Raw genomic sequence first — 20,297 nt, 5'->3', positions numbered from 1 at the left:
GGTCTTTGTGGAAACCGCCCAGAGTGGCTGGGGAAACCCAGCCAGATGGGTGGGGTACAAATAATAATTTTATTTATTATTATTATTATTATTATTATTATTATTATTATTATTATTATTACTACTATTATTATTATTATTATTTCCAAAATAAGCAAAGCAAATTTGCCCTGGTTATTTGTTTTTTAAAAAACACACACGTTCTTGACAGTTTTAGCATTTAAACCTTTATTGCACAAGATATAAAACATTAAAATACCTTACAGATGCATTTTACATAGACATGACAGACAAAAAACAGCAGAGCGCCATAAGTGGTTCTACACAGCTTCAGTGCTTCTTCATACTGTTAGAGGCACGCAATGCTGCTTTGGTACCTGGAAGAGGTGGAGACTGCCAAACAGCTGAACTTGTGCGCTTGAAATACCTTGGCTTACTTTTGTAGAAGATAGCTTCTAGTTTAGGACTTAAGATTACTCCAAAGAACTTGTTGATGTCTGGAGGGTTGTAATATTGGTATGTAACAGCTTCATTAAGCTGAAGACCTGAGGAAACAAGCAGTTATTCTGTGAGTAATCCTTCAAGTAGCAACACATCTCCACTTCAAGCACTTCTACGTAGGGGGAAAAAATGTGAAACCCAATCTATGAGTGGACTCTAGCCAGCAGCTCAATTCAGCTGCAGCACTCACCGGATCTAGGTATGGCTCGGCCTACATACGGAATACCTCACTGTAATTATCCAATAGTCTCCACCACACAAGCAGACTTATCATTTTGATTCAAAAAACCCCAAAGGAATTAAAAAGCAAGTTTGTCAGATGACCAAATAGAGGCAGGCCTGTAGAACAGAAATTATATTTCAAGCTGGGCAAGTTGGCTACACGATGAATTCCCTCCCCCCCCCAGTTAGATTTTATTAAAGCTTTTTCACAATACAAGAAACTAAATAATAACAAAAACAGAGGAAGAAAGAAGAAAGTGCAGAGTCTTCTCTCAGAGGTAGTTCTTAACCCTTGCCACACACAGAAAGCGGGGGACCCTCCCAGCTCTCACCCGGGGGCTTGCCTTTCTTCTCCCAGTCTCTCACCCCGGGAGATCTTCCCTTCCTTGCATCTCACTCAGGGTCCTTCAACCAACCATCCACCATCCAGAAAGAGCATCTCATAGAGAGCAATGAAGCCTACATTGACTTTGAGAGATCTGCATTGGCTCCCAGTACGTTTCGGAGCACGATTCAAAGTGTTGGTGCTGACCTTTAAAGCCCTAAACAGCCTTGGTCCAGTATATCTGAAGGAGCGTCTCCACCCCCATCGTTCAGACCGGACACTGAGATCCAGCGCCGAGGGCCTTCTGGTGGTTCCCTCATTGCGAGAAGTGAGGCTACAGGGAACCAGGCAGAGGGCCTTCTCGGTAGTGGCGCCCGCCCTGTGGAACGCCCTCCCATCAGATGTCAAAGAGATAAATAATTACCTGACATTCAGAAGACATCTTAAGGCAGCCCTGTTCAGGGAAGTTTTTAATATGTAACGCTGTACTGTTTTTAACACTGATTGGGAGCCACCCAGAGTGGCTGGGGAAACTCAGCCAGATGGGCGGGGTATAAATAAATTATTATTATTATTATTATTATTATTATTATTATTATTATTATTATTTGCTCTCTCCGTGAGGTTGTGTAAAGGCTCTTGTGTTACAGTCAGGGTCTTGTAGCAGAACTGAGCTCTGAGAGATTTGTTTAGGTATTTATATATTAGGACAGATCCAGCAAAAACCTAGAGGACCGTCAGAATCTGAAGCAAGAACCCTGTAATTTCAGTGATACCATTTTGCAGCCACTGAAAACTCACTCTTACCAGTGGCCCATGCAGGGATGGGTTTCCTGGGCTCGCTTTCGTCATCCGTGGAGTCATCGCTATTCAAGTCCATTCCATAGTCATTGTGGTTGACTTTGAGGGACTTGGTACCTTTCAGACCTTGGGGGCTCATTTGACTAGAGCGGGCAGCAGGAGATTTCTGTAATAAAGACGAGACCTGAATGGATTGGTTAATGTTACAGGTGCAGCAATTTGCCAACAGGGCTCTGTGGCTATACATCTTCCAGTTCCAATGTTTCGACCCGTGCCTTTTAAAGTTTCTTATTACGCAAGCACCTCAAATGACACTGTGGGTATTTCCTCTGGGATCATTAATCACTATGGAAAGCTTATGATTACCATACCTAGAATATTTAATATGGAATATGGATGCTCTAATGTGCTTGAAGTTTTTTATTTTATTTTCTGTAATGTGTGTATATTATTATTGTTTATTAAATTTATATACTGCCCTTCATCCAAAGATCTCAAGGGGGTTCACAAGATAAAAAGACAGAATACAATCACAAATAAATAGTTAGAAGCAAAGCAAAGCAAAGCAAAAACACCCATCCCAAATACATTTAAAAGGCCATAGAATATTAACCAGCCCAAGGCCTGGTTGAAGAGAAACATTTTTGTCTGGAACCTAAAGATATATAATGACAGAGCCAGGTGAGCTTCCCTGGAGGAAGCATTCCACAAGCAGGGAGCCACTACAGAAAAGGCCTGTCCTTGTGTTGCCACCCTCCAGACCTCTTGCAGAGGAGGCACACGAAAAAGAGAAGAGAAGAAGAGTTTGGGATTTGATGTCCTGCTTTATCACTACCCTAAGGAGTCTCAAAGCGGCTAACATTCTCCTTTCCCTTCTTCCCCCACAACAAACACTCTGTGAGGTGAGTGAGGCTGAGAGACTTCAGAGATGTGGGACTAGCCCAAGGTCACCCAGCAGCTGCATGTGGAGGAGCGGAGACGCGAACCCAGTTCACCAGATTACGAGTCTACCGCCCTTAACCACTACACCACACTGGGCCTCAGATGATGATTGCACAGGCCAGGTTGGTCTATAAAGGGAGAGGCGGTCCTTGAGCTATTGCGGGCCTGAGCCATTGGTTGTACAGTCCAAAAGATAAATAGCTAGGGAGATGCTGGTGACTGCGCCACAGTACTAAAAGGCACCAGCTATGCAAGTTCCTGAAAATTAAGGCTTGAGATTGGTAGTTCCAGTTTGTCTATCAGAATATGCCACCAGGGAGTGGCTACTTCAAGAATGAATACATGAATATACATAATGCAAAAGCGGCCAGTTACGTTATACGTTGGAACTGAGCTTGTTCCAACATGCTGACACTTTGAAACACCACGAAGTCTAGGACTTCATAGACACACAAGGGCATTGCTATATATAGCACTCACAGCTTCCTCCTTAACTGGCTGAGAGAAAATAACTCCAGGTCTAACCAGAACAATGCTGAACTGCATTTTTGCTGGCTTCTAGTAATCAATCCTTCTCTTGCGCTTTTGTGAGTTATTGGAGCTGCACACCAGATACTCACAAGGCAACATGGGGGATTATGAAGCTTCACCTCCCTCATTCTGGTTTCTGCCAGGCTAAATGGAATAGCATTTAAGTGTGTGTGTAGGGTGCGAGACACCATTGCTCCAAAGTAACCCCCTCAGTATTAGAAAGTACTGCTTCTTCTAAGTCCTTCCTATGGTGGTGCTACAACCAGTACTTTTTTTCTTTAACAAGGTTTAGGGGATCTGTCATTTTGATTCAAGAAAATCACCATTTTATAATTCAAATTGGGAAAAATAAATACAGTAAATGGACAAAAGTACAAAGATTCACAAAAGGTTTAGGGGTATCCGTCCCCCCAGAAAAAAGGCACTGGCAACAGCCATGGAAGGGCTGCCCTTTACAAATATTCCCAGTCTTCTTTGATAACAGCAGTCAAACAGCTTAGTTTATCATATTCTCATGCCCCCTTGTGCTCATTTGTTAGAACTGCAGCACCTTTAGAATTCATGACCACTTATTGCAGCATAAACAGCTGTAGGTTTCTTCCAATATGTATTCAAAAGTGTGTTGTTTTTGATGCCTTGTCTCCTTCAAAGAGGAAGGAAGTGTACAGCCTCAGGAAATGCTTAATGCAGCATCTGGGTCTCAAAACTCACTCAAAACCCTATGCCAGTGACAGCCAAGCGGCTGTGCTAGAAGGTGTTGGTAGGGTGAGGGGAGAAGAGAAATAAAAGGTCCCCAAGTTGGAGGCATTTAACATTCAGCAATATACCACCTGGCTGTTCTTGATCTGCTTTAATCACAGTGTAGGCCCCACTGATGCTTTGAAGTACAATACACAGCAAGGATACACTGCAGGACAACTGCTTGCTCTATAGCCAACAAGTGAGGGGAACTGCAGAAACAGACACTGCCCCATCCCCAAGTGCTTACTTAACAGGCAAAGGGAACGGAGGGGCAACAGAAGGCACTTTTGGACTGCGTCTGCCCACCGCTCAGGGCATAGGCAGAGTGAATATATCTCCGAGCATAAAACGGAGGACTGCTTTTAATTTCAGTTACTGAAAAGGTGTCACAAGTTTGTGAGATACCAATGGACATCCAAGTCACTTTCCAATTCAAAGCCCAGGTATCTGACCACAGGCCTCAACTATCTATTGCTTACCTGGGCAGTTATATTCAACCATTTATTAGCAGCAGGAACTGTGTCCACCTGCATAGCTTTCTTTTCTTGCTGCAGCTCGTCTAGACGGGTAGAATTCTGTTCATCCTATTGGCAAGATCAGATTTATTAGCTGACCATTCTACAATGGTCTTTGATTCCATCCACTTCACCCAGACTGTATTGAAATTTAGTAGGGTAGCCTCTTCACTAGAAGGCACCAGCAGCTATTTTTTGTAAAGATGCAGAGGGTCTTCAGAAAACAAGTTTCTTTTCAGAAAAATCCATTAAGATGCTCCACTAATAAGTCCGTTAACTCTTCCTGCCTGCTCCCCCATCATCAGTGAAGCATAATTGTGATCGCTACCTTTCCCCGGGTGATTCCCCAGACACCCATCCCATTCCCCAAAGAACAAATATAAGTGTAAACTCAGTTCTCTTGTACAGCATATCGTGCAAAAAATGTGCACAAACTTACAGTCTGGTTCAGTATGGTGGGAACATAGCTGCACAAGATTAACACAGCACTTTACAGAATTTAAATGGTGTCAGACAAGCAAATACTCAATTCAAGCAGTTCCCATCAGCAGCACAAGGGACAAGTTGATGTCCTGCATTTTGAAAATGCATCTGCTAAAATTAGAGGGATTTGTTTACATAGCTGCTGGCAAGTGTGGCTTTATGCCCACCCCCACTTCAAATCCTGGCTTTCCAATTCCTTGGCATACCTTCAGATTTTCTTCCTCTTCTGTAACTACTGCTAGCTCCTGGGGTCTCACCAATTTCTCTTTATCATGCTGTCCATGGTGTCTAAAAAGTGAAAGGAGAGCATACATAAACATGTTTACTTGTGACAGGATTACTAGCAAGTGTGTGTTAGGACTGCAGCTTTAAGCAGTTTACCTTAATTACAAAATGCATATTGTAGAAAGCCATATGGTTTTAGAACTGGCCCTTTTACACACAATTTTGGGAAGTCGTCAGAATTGCATCTACACCATTCCAACAAGTGTCCTAGGGTCATCCAACCTTGTAACCGAGAAAGCAAAGTCCTCACCCTTTCCCCTGTTTTGTGCAATTGTGCTCCAGCATTTTCTTAATTTCTCCAACGGTCTTCCACTCTCGATTTTTGTGCCCTTCTTCCTGAAACAAGGAGTACAGAATCAGCAGCCACCATAAACACGAAGAGCAGGTGGGGAAATGCCAAATCCCTGTAGTGCAGTGTTTCTCAACCTTGGGTCCCCAGATGTTGTTGGACTACAACTCCCATCATCCCTGAGCTCTGGCCTTGCTAGCTAGGGATGATGGGAGTTGTAGTTCAACAACATCTGGGGACCCAAGGTTGAGAAAGGCTGCTGTAGTACAACGAAGAGAACTCTGCCCCATTATATTTAACTGCTCCTTATGTACACAACAGGAATTGTATTAAGAGAGGTTTTATTGTAACAACAATGTTTATTAAAAAACTAAATAGCCAAGCAGAATGCTTTAGAAACAAACCAAGCAGTTCAGACAATACTTCTCAATTCTCACCCATACGTGCAACAAAAACCACAGTGGGACGGGTGCTTTTTTCATGGCTTCCCAGGAGATACAGAAGGTAATGCCTGAGCTAGAGGATTTTGCATTTAATATCTCTGAGGGCATGTGGCAATGGTATTACCTCTTATCCACATGAATGCTAGGAAGCTAGATGCAAAGACATTGGGGTAGGTTTTAAAAACCTACATATTCTCACCACCAAGAGTCCCTCCATATTTTGCTCACTCCTCACCCCTTCTGACAACTCCTTATGGCCTGGCTTTGTTAGTAGGAACCAACAGGTCAGCGGAGATTTAAATGCATCTTCCTCTTTCCAAGGAGATCTCCAGGGTTTGATACTTCAGGCAACAGCAAATGCACTTTTCAGGATTACAAGAAGACGTTGCTCAGGAGTTTGACTATTTCAGTCTCCAGCATGCAGGGCTTAATCCTCTGCCTCAGTTTCATTCTCTTCTGTACACCCTTTCACTTGACATTCAATACAGTGCTCACCATCTGAAGCACCTTCTGTTTTCGCGCTTCTGCTTCCCCCATTTTCTTAGTAGATATTCTTTTCTTGGTCTTTTCCTCTGCTACTTTCTCTTCCCGCACCTGTGTGAAAGATCCTTTTATATTTTAGTTTTCATATTTCAGACCTCAAGACCATACTGAATAACAATTCATATAGTATCTGGGGGGGGGGGGGACAGAATCCAGTTAAGAATTATCAACCCTACATGCCTGTGAAGTGCTGATTTGAGTTTATGATCTCAGTGCCGAGTACCAAGTGCAATCCTGTAGTCAGTGCCAGACCAGAACTGAAGAGACCCAGGTTCAGATCCCCACTGGGTGTATCTCATGAGGTGACCTTGAGCTAGTTGTAGCCCCTCAGCCTCCCTGGCCTCACAGGATTGCCAGGAGCAAGGCTCGGGAACCAAGGGCCCTCCATATGTTCTTGGACTGCAACTCCCATCATCATTACCTTGGGTCACACAGGCTGGGGCTGATGTGAGTCAGAGTCCAGAAACATCTGAGCGAAAGTTCTTCAGCCCTTGTTAAAAGGCCAAACCAAAAGTAGCCAATGTGGTGCTTTCCGGAGATTGCTGGACTACAACTCCCATCAGCCTCAGTCAGCATGGCCAATAGTCAGAGATAATGGGAGCTGTTTTCCAGCAACACCTGGAGGATACCACATTAGTGACCCCTGGATTACATATACTGTATACAAAGAATTAACGTTGGTAGCCTATTTAATAAAACATAAAACCACATCTCTCAGAATGGATGACACAATATACCAATAGGAATCCGCTTACATGCTCTGACCACTGTCATTAAAAGGCTAGGAAGAAAATGGGACCATCTCCTACCTTCTCGCTCCTTTCTTCATGTTGAGATAACTTCTGCTCCATCCTCCTTCTCTTTTCTTCCCCCATCTGCTCCACCCGTTCTCGAGCTTGCAGTGTCTTTCTTAGACGTTCTTCCCGCTTTCTGTGTGATACAGAGAAACAGGTGTGTTTATAGTAGAGGCTGGAGAACCTTAGGCCGGGCAAAAAGCCCCAATTTGGCAAGCAATGCTGCTTCCCCCAAACCGTGTCCACCAGGCCCAAACCTGACATGTGGTATCAGGTATGGGGCAGGCAGGGAACGCGCCACAGGGGAACCTTAACATGCACTCCCAATTGTTCATTAGCAAGGAAGGCTTGCTATCATGGCCAATCAGCCTGCCGGAAGTGGCTGCAGTACAGAGCTCCTAGTTTAGACTGCAGGCTGGACCTATCTAGGTGACTGGCCCACAGTTATCCAAACGGGACTGAGGGGGAACAGCTACCTACAGCCTTATCTCTTCTAGTCGCCGCTTTTTTTCTTCCTCAACTTTCTGCTTCCTCTGCTGCTCAGCTTCCTGCTTTTTCCGCAAACTCTCAAGACGCTGTCGCTCCTTTTCCTATGATGTGTAGAAAGTTTGGGCTACTTCCAGTTGTGGCAACCATTTATTATTATTTATTATTATTATTATTATTATTATTATTATTATTATTATTATTATTATTTACTATTATTATTTACTATTATTATTTACTATTATTATTATTTATTATTGACCCACTAGCCAACAAAAGCAATGTTTTCTCCAACCTCACTACCACGAGTTAAAACCAGATCAGTACGTGTAGCAGTACTTAGGTACGTGAAACACCAACACCTTCCGAAAAGATCCATATGCAGCTAAAATGGGTAGTGCATTTAGGGCAGTTAAGTCTTTTTTAAAAAAACAATTCCCAGGCCACAAAATGAGAAAAATAGTTACTTACAACAAACTCTCCCTTTGGCAGGATGAATATGAAAAGGAAAGGAAAGACAAGTTACTTAGTTTCCAAGTCTAAATGCTAACTAACCAGTTCATTAGAGTGATTCAATAGCAGTTCCTTCTGCGTTAGTAAAGGAAAGGCTTGTGAGAAGATGCAAAGTGGCACCAGGGCCCAGCAAGTAACTCCTTTACCTTATCAGTTATAACAAAGGAGATGAGGCAAATAAATCCCAATTTGCTGCCTTAAGGCTATCAAAGATCCCAAGTTCCACAGCAGGACTGGGAATGGAATTAAATTAAACCAAACCAAACCAAAGCTGGAAAGTCCAACAAGCTTAATTTTGAAGAGACTTCAGCCATGCTTCAAAAGGCAGAAGATGATGGCTCTGTCTGACCGATGACCTCCCCAATTGGTTTCCTCAAGAGTAAGGCAGACCGATCGAACCCACATGCACAAGTGGAGGAAGAAACTTCTCTTGCTGGTATGTGCTGGAAATTTCCCACGAGGCCACTTACAAAATGACAGTCCTAGCTCCAACCTCACATCTCTCAGTGTGATAAAAGGATGCATAAGCCCACACTATTAGTTCACCAAACCCAACCCAGCTGGCAGCAGTTCTGCAAGGTCTCATGCAGAGGTCCCTTAGCCCTGCTACACAAGGCAACTGCAGCTGCCAGGAGCTCAGTGTCTAGCAGACTTTTAACTTGAGCAGCATCCTTGACCCTTACCTTGGAGGTAGGTTTACTGGGGGTGCCACGTTTGATGAGATTTTTCATGACACTATTGTGGCCTGCAGACCCTGGGGATTTGAGTAGCTGGCTCTTCTGTATTGTCTGGAAGAAGTTTTTGAAAGGCCGTGTGATCTGTCGGAAGAGTATGGATGTTCTTAGTGGCTGGCCAGTGATGTGGCATCAGAAAAGGGCCATTATGTTGTCCTTGGCATTTATTTACCTTGCCTGGGCCAGATAAGGGCTTGTTTGCAGGAGATGTGGGTTTGTGACTAGGAAGAGAAGTGCCTCCATCCTGTGTGTGCTGGCCAGCAGGTAGTTCATCCATTGCTTGTTTATAACTCTGGCTCCTGAAAAGAGCATGAACTGTATACATAGCAATCCCAATTACATAAATGATCCTTGCTGTCAGAGGTCTGAAGACTCCCAACGATTCAGCACAATCAAAAGGTTTTGGGCCTCTTACTCAATGTCCTTTTGGAGGTCAAGGTGCCCTATAAGCTCTCCAGTGACGCTCAAAAAAAAAACAGGGGAGGGGGAGAGGTATTACAGAGGAAACCACAAAAACAAAACAAAAACCTAGCAAGCACAAGAAACAAAAAAACTTCTATATATTTTTGAATCCAAAATTTTGGCCTCTTCAGATTAGAGTAAAATAACACCTTGATATAGTAACATGTTCAAGAATATACAGTTGTTCTTTGAAGTAAAACAGAATCCGTTCCAGAAATCCGTTCCAACTTCCAAAACGTTCGGAAACCAAAGCATGGCTTCTGATTGGCTGCAGGAAGCTCCTGCAGCCAACTGGAAGCTGCGGAAGCCCCTCAGGCGTTTGGGTTCCAAAGAACATTCGCAAACTGGAACACTCACTTCTGGATTTTCGGTGTTCAGGAGCCAAAACATCCAAGTACCAAGGCATTCGGGATCCAAGGTACGACTGTATACTGTTATGCCACATGGTTTCATGATAGCCAATTTTGCCTGACACTTCCAATTCTGAGTCAATATACATGTACATGTATTAAGCTTACCCAGATATCCAAATTTCCTCTGATCTGTTATACTAGGAGATGTTCATTATGGAGCTTTTACCAGTAAAGATAACGGACTGCATACTATTTCTATGTCCACCCACCTGCCAACGGTGACCCACTGAGTGGAGGGATGGGGTGGGGGGGGATAAGAAAAGAGAGAAGAATCTGGCTCACTGGCTGGACCCATCCTGGAAGAACTCATCTCCCAGAACAAAGATAAGCTTTCATCAGATATACTTGTGTAACCAATCCCTAACACAAAGTGTCATGATACTTTCCAGGAGAACTCTTTCTACCTGAAACAACTTTTGGTAACTGCATTGACTGGAAACTGAGGTGGATTATATCAAAGTTGAAAAGAAAAAAGAGAGGCCACACCAGATTATGCTCCCAAAAGAAAACATACCGTATATTCTGCAATTGCTCACGGGGACAGTTCTGCGCTGAATAGTCAGCTCCACAGACCTGGGTGTCAGTAATTTTAGTTTCAGCTGTTTCTGTGGAGAAGGCACAATTAGTTCAATGAAGGGTATTGTCCTGAAACAGTATCACAGAAGCCACCTTCAACTGACGGCAGCTAAGGTTAGGTGGAAATTGTACCGTGGGCACAACGTGTACTCTAGACAATGCTAACCTAGGCATAGTAACAGTATGCCAGGATTCAGGTCTCTTGTGCCTCAATCCTTTCCACTGGAAGGACAAGATGCTAAGCATTTATGCAGGTTAACTTATATGACAGTTCCCCTTTATTCTAAACTTGGAAACACAACCCATATAATTAAAATTCTAAAGAAACAAAAATAGATTTTTAAAATAAAAAGAAAACGATTCAAACAATGCTATAGTGGGTTGATGGCAACTTCTACTTTCATTTGTTTCACAAAGTCCTATGCTGTGCAGGCAGCTTTGATTGCATGAAGCTGTTTACCTTTACTGCATGATTCCCCTTGCTGCATCTCAAGCGGAACTGGACTTTGCACAGTGCGACAAATATTCAGACTAGGTGCACCCAGAGCACAAGTCATATTTTGTAGAGTGTTCAAAGCCTAAAGGAAAAAATAATGTTTTAACACTAGAGTGACAGTCCTTCCACCAGGTTGAGCAAGCTGAATCCTAGATGAAGCACATGCATAACTTTTATTAAAAGGTAAAGGAGCCCTGACAGTTAAGTCCAGTCGTGAACGACTCTGGGTTGTGGGGCTCATCTCGCTTTAAAGCCCAAGGGAGCTGGCGTTTGTCCGCAGATAGTTTTTTCCAGGTCATGTGGCCAGCATGACTAAGCCGCTTCTGGCGCAATGGAACACTGAAGCCAGAGCAACTCACACAAACAGTAAAATAAGCACGTGCCATTTTTCACGAAGAAAGATGAAAGAGAGAGAAATATTAAAAGACTATTTCCAAGAAAGCAGCTATATAGCACCCAGTGAGGAAACCCAACCAAAGTCAAGGAAATATTCAAACACCAGAAGCAGGAGTCTTGGGATCAGTTTATACTATTAGAAGATCAAATAAAACTTTCTTAGACTAGCACTACAGGCAGTGGTGTCACGGGGGAGTAAGGAGAGAAGGCATGCTTATTCAATTGCTCTCCTAAACAAAGCCTTCCTCCACATAAAAGCTAAAATATCTGGGCAAAGTGTTCAGTGTGGCCATGTAGGTTGGGACTACCTGGCTTAGAAAAGTGGCTGGTGGCAAATAAAAACTTCTTCCCAAGACCACACACATGTGTTAAGACTCGGAACCTCCAAGAGGCTCATGTCTAAGGCCCTAATTTACTTCTCTACTCAACAGATACAACACTTAGTTTTCCTCTGCATTTTGCACAAGTCTCCAAGTTTTGTTTGGATGCCCTTTAACACGGAGCATCTATCACTAGCCATCCTGACAGAACTAACTGACTGGTCCTCTGATCCAACCGACAGGTTTGTACAAGATTATGAGGCAAAGTGATCTGAACTAAAGCAGGTGCAAGGAAAGAGCAGGCAATTCACCAAGTGTAACCCAGTGGATAGCTTATCAATACCTTACCTCACTGGTTTCAGCATTCTGTGCCAAGAAAGGCCTACGGAGAGGCATTTTGACAAAGCGTTACCCATCCCAACAGAGATCAAAACAATGGCTGCATGAGCAGATTAAAACCTTAAGGCACTTCCAAAGAACAATTGAACAGAAGTTGAATCTTCTGATAAAACAAAGCTGAAAGAACAGCATATTGTGTCCACAGGTCTAGCAGTTTCCTTTTTTTATGCCCTTCAGGGTGCAACTTCAGAAGTTTAAACTTAACATAAGGCTCCAAGGAAAGGTAAAGACTTTTTGCAGAGCCACTGGTCTTAAAGTGGACAGTAGAAAACAGGAATGGTGAGCTTGTAGACCTCCACATGTTGTTGGACTCTGGCTCCCATCATCCTTGACCACTGGCAATGCTGGTTGCAACTGATGTTGCAATGACATTAGGAGGCCCACAGGTTCCCCAGTCCTGACGTAAAATGACTTTAAGCTATAGGTTTATTAGGAGCCTCATATCTGCCAAGGGAGCAATGACCAATCCTTTAGTCAAGTGTGCCAGAAAGACATCCAAAGTGTTAAATAAGCACCATTTAAGCATATATCACAACACATATGTATGCAATGAACCTCTTTATACCCTGGGGACATTTTACCAGTATATTCCAGAGCTAAGGAGCAGATCGCCACATAAATCTGGGAAGGCAAGGAGTATAGGCCAGACAACTAGGGCTCCCTTGTCAATTAGGGCCAAATGCTCCCTCTGCCACTTGTGACCTTAGTCAAGAACCAAAGTGCAACAGAGCCTTGAGACTGAGGCTACTCCCAGTCTTTGCTCTTCCACTGTAAACTACAGACAGAACCGCAACTCATTTTCCACATTATGAGTATTTTTCTTCAGTGTACATTCCACTAGGATCCATCCACACAAGAGGGCATGACATAGATGCTGTGGGTAGGGTGTTTGATGCTCAACACACATTAGCAAAACACTTGTAATAGGTGCCATTTTATGACCCTGTTTGTTTGTTTTGTTTTGTTTTAACTGCCACTAAGACAATTTTCCAGGTAGGGGTGATTTTGGGTTTGGTATTTTTTTATAATGAAAGAGATATAGTGCTAACACATCACTATGCTATAACGTTAACATTTAAAATGAATTAAAAGGAAAACATATTTCTCTTATTTCCATTTTAGCAACCTTTATAATGGCACTGGTCAGAATTTTTTTTAAAAAACATTTTTTAAAAAAATTTAAAGTTAAAGTTATAGCAGAATCTTCCAAAGGGCTTTGATTGCTGTCTGTTTGCTAAAGCTTGCTCACCTATGTTTGCTGGTTTCATCATCCATGAATATATCAATGGAATTGTGGCCTGGAGAATAAAAAAGTTAAAGAAAACCATTAGTTGAACAAATGCTTGAAGGGTAAAAGTGTGGTTTGCTTCTCTCCCTCCCATTAGCAACTCTGTCAGTCTAAGAGGCAGAACTTTAAACATATCAGCAAGTTCTGCTACAGTGAAGGGTGTATGTCTCTCTGGTGTATGCACGTACACATGGACAGAATTAACATACCAGCCCATTTGCTACTTGTCTTCATTCAGCACTTTCACTGTGCATGACAAAGAGCATAGTATGCCACAGGTTTTATTAAATCAGTGTTAGTTAAGGGGAGATGTGAGGCGTGAACTATTAAGGAATACCAGTGTACTTTCAGAGTAGTTCCTTGCCTGCAAAAAGAAGGCAAATACACTGCGTGTACCAGGGTTAGATATCAAGTTTTGAAGGCCCTCCAATTAGGAAGTGACCCCGCACTTTCTATATAAGCAGCATATTGGAGATGCCAATTTCTTTCCCATATGTCACAAAGTTAAGGCTACATATTGACAGCTTGTAGAGCCTTACATCCCAGAAGTGAACAGAATTGTCTTCACTTACAGCTTACTTGGCTAGAGGTAGATGAGGAGTCCCAAACTGCTTTCTTCTGAGCAACGCTCTTGTGGATGGATTTCCGAATCATGCTTTTCCTTTTGTTGGCTAGTGAGTATTTCTCCGCGAGTGACACCCGTCTGCTCTTGCGAGGTCTATTTGGAGGGGGGTGGCCTGACTGAGAGTCTGCAGAAGTTCCAGTGTTGTTCTTTAACCCTCGGGAAAACTCTCCCTCGGGCACCATATTAGAGACTAGTTCTTGGGCAGGAAAGTCTTCACTTTCACACATTGCTTTTTCATTCAAAGATGTGTTTGGAGTGGATGTACGCATTGATCCGACTGCATCTTTTTCTGCGCTTCCCGGATCAGTTGTGTCTGTCAGCACCAGCGCAGAGCTATTTGCTACACCTGCAGCCTCTGTAGCCCCAGGCCTAGCAACTGAACAGCCACTAGAACCCACAGTGATGATTTCAGGGTCTCCATTCATCTCCTCATTCAGTTTTCCTGATAATTCACTATTTTGGCTACAGTCAGTACCAAGTGCTCCACCGCCTGCTGCATACATAGTCAACTTGTCACACTGTACGTCTGAAGTTGGTTTAGCAACAGAGCAGGCCGCAAAACCAGACATGGATCTTGCCATCCCCACATCAATTCTTTTCAGTTTCTCTTCACATGGGGACAGACACTGAGAAGGTACTATCTTTACACTGCTTCGTCTTCTAGACAGTCTTAAAAGAGAAACAAGCAAATAAACTTGTTGTTAAAAAAAAATTTAAATTTTTAAAAAATGTTTATTCTGTGTTAAGCCACAGGGTGGCACCAGATACTGGGATACAAATTTCAGATATTCCACAGAGCTTTTTTCCACTAGAATTGAGTGTGACCACACCAAATCCCTCCATTTTCTTTGAAGTGTTATAGACAGGATAAACCTAGAAATTAATGAATGCTCGGATTTTGGTTATTTGTGGTATGAAGGGAGAATGCAATTCCTGGGCTGGCTTATGCAAACCAGCCTGGCTGGCTGGGAGAAGAGGAGACCTGCTAGCATTACAAAAAGGTGTTGAGGGGCCACAGAAGGATCCTTTGGTCTGGGGAGTCAGATGTCACAATGGTTGCCAGGGTAACTGTGTGTTTGAGGGGCCAGGAAAGGGGAGTTTTGAAACAGTGGCTTCTGGGCAGAAGGAGGAGGAAGTGAGGCTGAGGTCCATCTTAGAGAAGGGGACAAAAGGTTGCCTGCAATGCCGTGGGCCATGCTGTACGATCTAGATTCCCTCTATGCAGGCTGAAGATGTAAATAGGCAAATAAACCCTATTTCTTAAAGCATGTCAGTGTCTTCCATTCTCCAAAGGGACACAGACCTTGCATGTGTGCCTGTGCCCCCATGCGCTCTTGCCACTGCTTGGCAGAGAGAGGGGCAGGCACTGGGCTTTTGTAACAATAGGTTACTCCACTGAATAGTCATTGTCCTTATTAGGTGCCCAGCGCAGGGTAAAACTAAGGCTTGATTTAAGCACTGTATGGTGCTGGCTGACAAGTATAATCTAGAAACAGAGAGAGGAACATGATATCAGCAAAACCTGGGAACAACCAATTTAGCAAGCTATAATTCAGTCCTAGGCAAGTACAGAATTGATATAGCTCTTTTAAATACACATAGATGAACATCTAAAAATATTACATCTCTGTGACCTCTGACTGCAATACCTTTTTCTAGTTAGTTCCTTATATTCATCCTTAAAAGTTGAAGATCGTTTCTTCTTCCGATACTTCTTTTGAGAAGGCGTTCTGGGCATCAGCTCAGGCTCAGCACTGAAGTTGCTATTAAAAACAATCTACTGAATAATTGAACTAAACCAAAATCAAAAATAAAGATTGCAAGTTGCATTCAATGTTTGGCATATTCAGAGGAAACCCACTGAAATTAATGGACATTACTAATCCATTGCTCCCAATAGGTCTAGTCTAGCCTCAGCAAAGTATAGTTGGATTCAATACCATACGCTGGTCCCTGTTTCAGAAGAAAATCTTAACTATTATACTGCCATTCTAGCAGGCCAGAACATGTTGCAATACCAGCCAGTTGATAGCAAAATAACAATATATTCATATGTACCGTATTTTTCACTCCATAAGACGCACCTAGTTTTTAGAGGGGGAATGCAAGAAAAAAATATTCTTTAAAGGGAACGCTGAGCAGAGTCTGAATGCACCCGAGGCTCTGCTCAGCACTCCCTTTCACGAGCCGTGTGGAGCGTGTGTGTGGCGCTTGCGGGCTTTTCCCCGAGGAGGGACAAGGGTAGCCCGTCACTGACGGGTTGCCCTTCTCCCTCCTTGGGCAAAAGCCCCCAAGAGATGCACACACGCTCTGTGCGGCTCTTTAAAGGGAGCGTGGCTCTTGCGGGCTTTTCCCCAAGGAGGGTGGGGGAAGGGACAGAGCGTGGCTAAGCCAGAAGCTAGAACAGCAAGAGGGAGCACAGCGATCCTTCTTGCTGTTCTGGCTTCTGGGATAGCTGCGCAGCCTGCATTCGCTCCATAAGATGCACACACATTTCCCTTTACTTTTTAGGAGGGAAAAAGTGTGTCTTATAGAGCGAAAAATACGGTATTTATCACAGCGACAGCCACTGAATCCACATGCAGAAAAGCCCCTCAGTCAGTCAGTCCTAAACTTCTGATGCAAATACCCAACTTATGCCAGGAGCAGAATAAAGCAAAAACAAAAACAAAACCCACATGCCAGAGAGACAGCCTTGATTTCCATCAGACTGGTACTCTGCATTTTTTAAATCTCTTAAGAATAGTGCAGAAATTATGGCACTGGTGGAAAAAGTCATATTCCTCTTTTATAAGATGCCTGGGATTCAAGGGTCAAACCCTAAGCCTACCTATCAAACATCTTCAGGGCTTCGTCCTCGATTTCCCGCAACCACACCAAGCATTTATGTTCAGCATTGAACAAGAATTCTGTGAACTTCCGACTACAAACATCTAGAAGATGAGTGGGGCCTCCTGCCTCTGCCATGGCACTGGTTAAAACAGGAGAAAAATACATTAATCATTGCATTCTGCATTTGATTGCATAGTGATTTCCTCCTAGCAGCAGATAATATTGACAGCCAACCAATTTTCTTACAAATGTGCTTGTCTGAGTCTACTACGGCAGTGTTTCCCAACCGGTGTTCCGCGGCACACTAGTGTGCCGCGAGATGTTGCCTGGTGTGCCGCGAGATGTTGCCTGGAGGGAGGCGGGCGAGTCCAAAAAAGGTTGGGAAACAAGTTTCTCTTTCAAAAAGGAAACGTGGGTTAAAGCGGCGACGCCGCCTCCCACTCACTTTCCTGCTCTGGCTTCCCTAACAGTTTTCCGAGTTGCGTCACTGGATCCAGCCCCCTTTTCCACAGGTGACATGGGGCTGGAGGGAGGGAAATAGGGCTTTACGTCGCGCACAAAGGCAGCCTCCTAGAAACGCTCTGGGCCGGCGCCGTTTCGCTGAAGGCGCCGGTGGACCCCCACCCTCAGCTCCTTCAGAAAGGAAGCCCCGCCCCTCGGCTCCCTACGCCGCCAGGCAGCTCAGCTGACTGACGAGGACGTTCTGCGGCGGCGGCCGCACAACCACACAACCACCGCAGTTGCTGGCAGCGTCCACAGCGCAATAAGTAACAGCGCCTGGTGCTGCCAACTATTTCTCTCTCTCTCCCGCCCCCCGCCCCCAAGCTCTCTCGCGCCCCGCGTCAACATCGCCGCACGCAGCTTCCCAAGCTCGAGGCCAGCCGCTGCACGCACGCGCCGGCTCGTCATCGGCTCCGGTTGTTGCCTTTCTCCGCCGAGGTCGGTGGACCCCGAGCCTAGGCTTCCTTCCCGCACCCCGCTTTCCGAAGACCGCACACCAGTTGGGCCAGTACATATTCCCCTCCCGTGACTGGAGCGGAATAGCCCTTTCTCTTCTTCCCCAACCCTTGTCGTTCGAGGAGTCCCTCAGTCCCTCGCTTTGCTGCCTCCTCCCCCCCCCCCCAAAGCTTGGAGGTTCCCCGGCAAGGGGGAGGGAAAAAAATTGAAAGTTACACTTTCGTGCGTCCCTCCCGGCGTGACGCTGCGCGCTGACGTCACGGGGCTGTAATGGTGGTGTGCCTCGAGATTTTTTTCATCAAACAAGTGTGCCTTTGCCCAAAAAAGGTTGGGAAACACTGTACTACGGAAACTGAAGTTGAGCAAGAAAGCTAACAAACCAGCAAGACAAATGAAGAGTAAGCATTAACTTATACATGCAAAATCAGTAACAGGGAGAAACTAGGAAGCCAACGCTGCCCAGGTAATTCAATACGGTTAGGAACGGTTACTTTCAACTAGCCTGATTAGGTTTTGTTTTTAGAATAGTTAGATTAAGCGCCATTACGTTTGCAAATTGTTTAACTCCTTTGCTGCTTGCCAGGGGCTGAATGGGGAGAGAGCTTCCTGGTTAATACAAGGAAGGGAAAAGAGGATGAGCGCAAGCCGCTCCCTCCCTACCAAGATAAAGGAGTCGAGCAAAGCTAGAGGAAAATGCTCAAAACGTGCTAGTTAATAGCAAATCCAAGGAAACAAACTTAAGTTCTCCTTTAACTTAAGTTCTCCGTCGGTTGCCCAGAAAGAGGCAAACTGCAAACCCTGCACCCTGCAAGGATCACACCTAAAACTTGCACGGTTAAGTGCCTGAATTCTTTAAAACACAGCAGAACGCCTTCCGCCCGCGCGCGCCTCAGCGTTCGAAGCGAGCGCCCGCCCCCTCGCGCGCCTTCTCACCCCTTCTGCCGCGCAGCTACATCGCGGCTCACGCGCAGAGAGGGCGGGTTATACGGATAGACGACGCCGATTGGCTGCAGCCTTTGTAAGTTAAATCTTAAAGAGGACGTTGCATCCCCAACCCCTTTGAACATCAGCCGGACCGAGATGAACAGGGAGACGGGCTCTTTCCTAGTCTGTCAAGCCCCGAACTCAGATTTTTAAAAATAGTACAGACTGACCATTCCTTTGTTCGCTGACGGGACCATTTGCTTATTTTTGAATTTTGGTGCGGGGGGCGGGGGAGGAATGAGGGCACAGCTATTATTGGAGACAAAGGAGAAGTCTGGGACTTTATGGGAGCTGGGACTGGGCAACTGGACCACCAAAGAAAGGCGGTCGTGCTCTTGTAAGCTCACATCAGAGTCCGTGCGCGATGGAAAGGAAACGAGAACGTTGTCCTACCAGTGCAAACCTAAATATGTCGGGGCTGTTAAAGCCCTTTTAAAGTGCAGCGGTGGTGGTTTTCTTCCCAGACCTGTCCCAGTTTTTGTTATTTTCTGCTGAAAACTCCCCCAAAGCCAACAGCCTCAGGTCGCAGCAAGCACGAACAGCTACCTCCGGTTTACCCGCGCTGATGTTTAAAACCCCCAAGTTTGAACGCACCATTCACCTCCACGCGCCCGCCCGCCCTCCAATACGAAGCGGAAACTCAAAGCCAGGCAGTGAGCCGGCGGAAAGACTTCCGAGCCCTTCCCCTCCTCTGTCTCGCCCAGTCGCGTCTGAGCCAATAGCAGGCACCGCTCTGAAAAACCGCGCTTCCCATTGGAGCGCGGCGGCGGTGACGCTCTTTGAAAATAGGAGCGGGCGGCGTGCCTGACGTACAGAACCCTGGGCGGTTTTTCTCGTTTGGCGTGAGGGGCTCGTGCGGTGGCCGGACAAACGGGACTTGCGGCGGAGCGACGGGGCCCAGCCCAAGTGAGTTTACAAGCCGTGGAGGGGGGGGGGAAGCGGGCGCGAGGGGAGGCCTTCGGAGGTCGGTCTCCTGGGGACACCGGCCGTTGCTCGGCCGGCTGCGGCAGAGAGCCGGGGAGAGGGTGTAGGTGGCGTCTCGGCGGGCGTGGCGGGTGTCTGGAGCGGAGGGGCGCCTGAGGAGCCTTACAGAGCTTTGCGCACGGGGGGGGGGGTGTTCAAATGCGGCCCTCCAGGCGTCGTCCATTCTGCCCCTCTCACTAACTCTCGTCCATGGCCTTTATGCCTAACACCAGTGTGCTACTGACCAGGGCTTGTGTTTCGGAATGGACAGGAGCTTACAAAACCTATTCTTTTTGCATGGCTCGAATGCAAATTGGTGCGCGAAGAGGAGGCCGTAGCTGCTGCTGGTGCTCCGCCTCCTTTTTCCTCTGCTCGCTGCAGGATGCTCTCCTTGGGCTTCAGAAGGTTTCCTCCCCCCCCCCCCCGCGCAACCTCTTT

General features: G+C 45.3%; 2 protein-coding genes across 4 annotated transcripts in view; one reads left to right on the top strand and one right to left on the bottom strand.

Annotated features, from left to right (window-relative positions):
* Positions 1-221: 221 nt before the first annotated feature.
* LOC309514326 (inner centromere protein B-like) lies at positions 222-19,556 on the bottom strand. The gene is made up of 19 exons (XM_082191329.1): positions 19,491-19,556; positions 16,954-17,094; positions 15,773-15,886; positions 14,071-14,792; positions 13,460-13,508; positions 12,160-12,193; positions 11,060-11,177; positions 10,538-10,628; positions 9,321-9,447; positions 9,098-9,232; positions 8,373-8,384; positions 7,896-8,005; positions 7,431-7,551; positions 6,574-6,672; positions 5,597-5,682; positions 5,268-5,349; positions 4,543-4,647; positions 1,856-2,015; positions 222-545 (listed from the first exon to the last, which is right to left on the bottom strand). Exons 2-19 carry the CDS (start codon positions 17,088-17,090, stop codon positions 331-333), a joined length of 2,517 nt encoding a protein of 838 aa, XP_082047455.1. The 5' UTR covers positions 17,091-17,094; positions 19,491-19,556; the 3' UTR covers positions 222-330.
* Positions 18,909-20,297, top strand: part of INCENP (inner centromere protein) — a 20,569-nt gene continuing 19,180 nt past the window's right edge. The window contains exon 1 of one of the 3 annotated variants that reach the window (XM_082191328.1): positions 18,909-18,930. The gene's annotated coding sequence lies outside the window, so the exon portion shown is untranslated. Of the gene's footprint in view, positions 18,931-19,692; positions 19,803-19,925; positions 19,948-20,297 lie in introns of those variants that run through there. The other 2 variants (XM_082191326.1, XM_082191327.1) reach the window with 2 other exon arrangements.

This window comes from Podarcis vaucheri (assembly GCF_965113315.1).
Source record: "Podarcis vaucheri genome assembly, chromosome: 1".
NCBI classification, from domain to species: domain Eukaryota; kingdom Metazoa; phylum Chordata; class Lepidosauria; order Squamata; family Lacertidae; genus Podarcis; species Podarcis vaucheri.
This window is presented reverse-complemented; position numbering and strand designations above follow the sequence as displayed.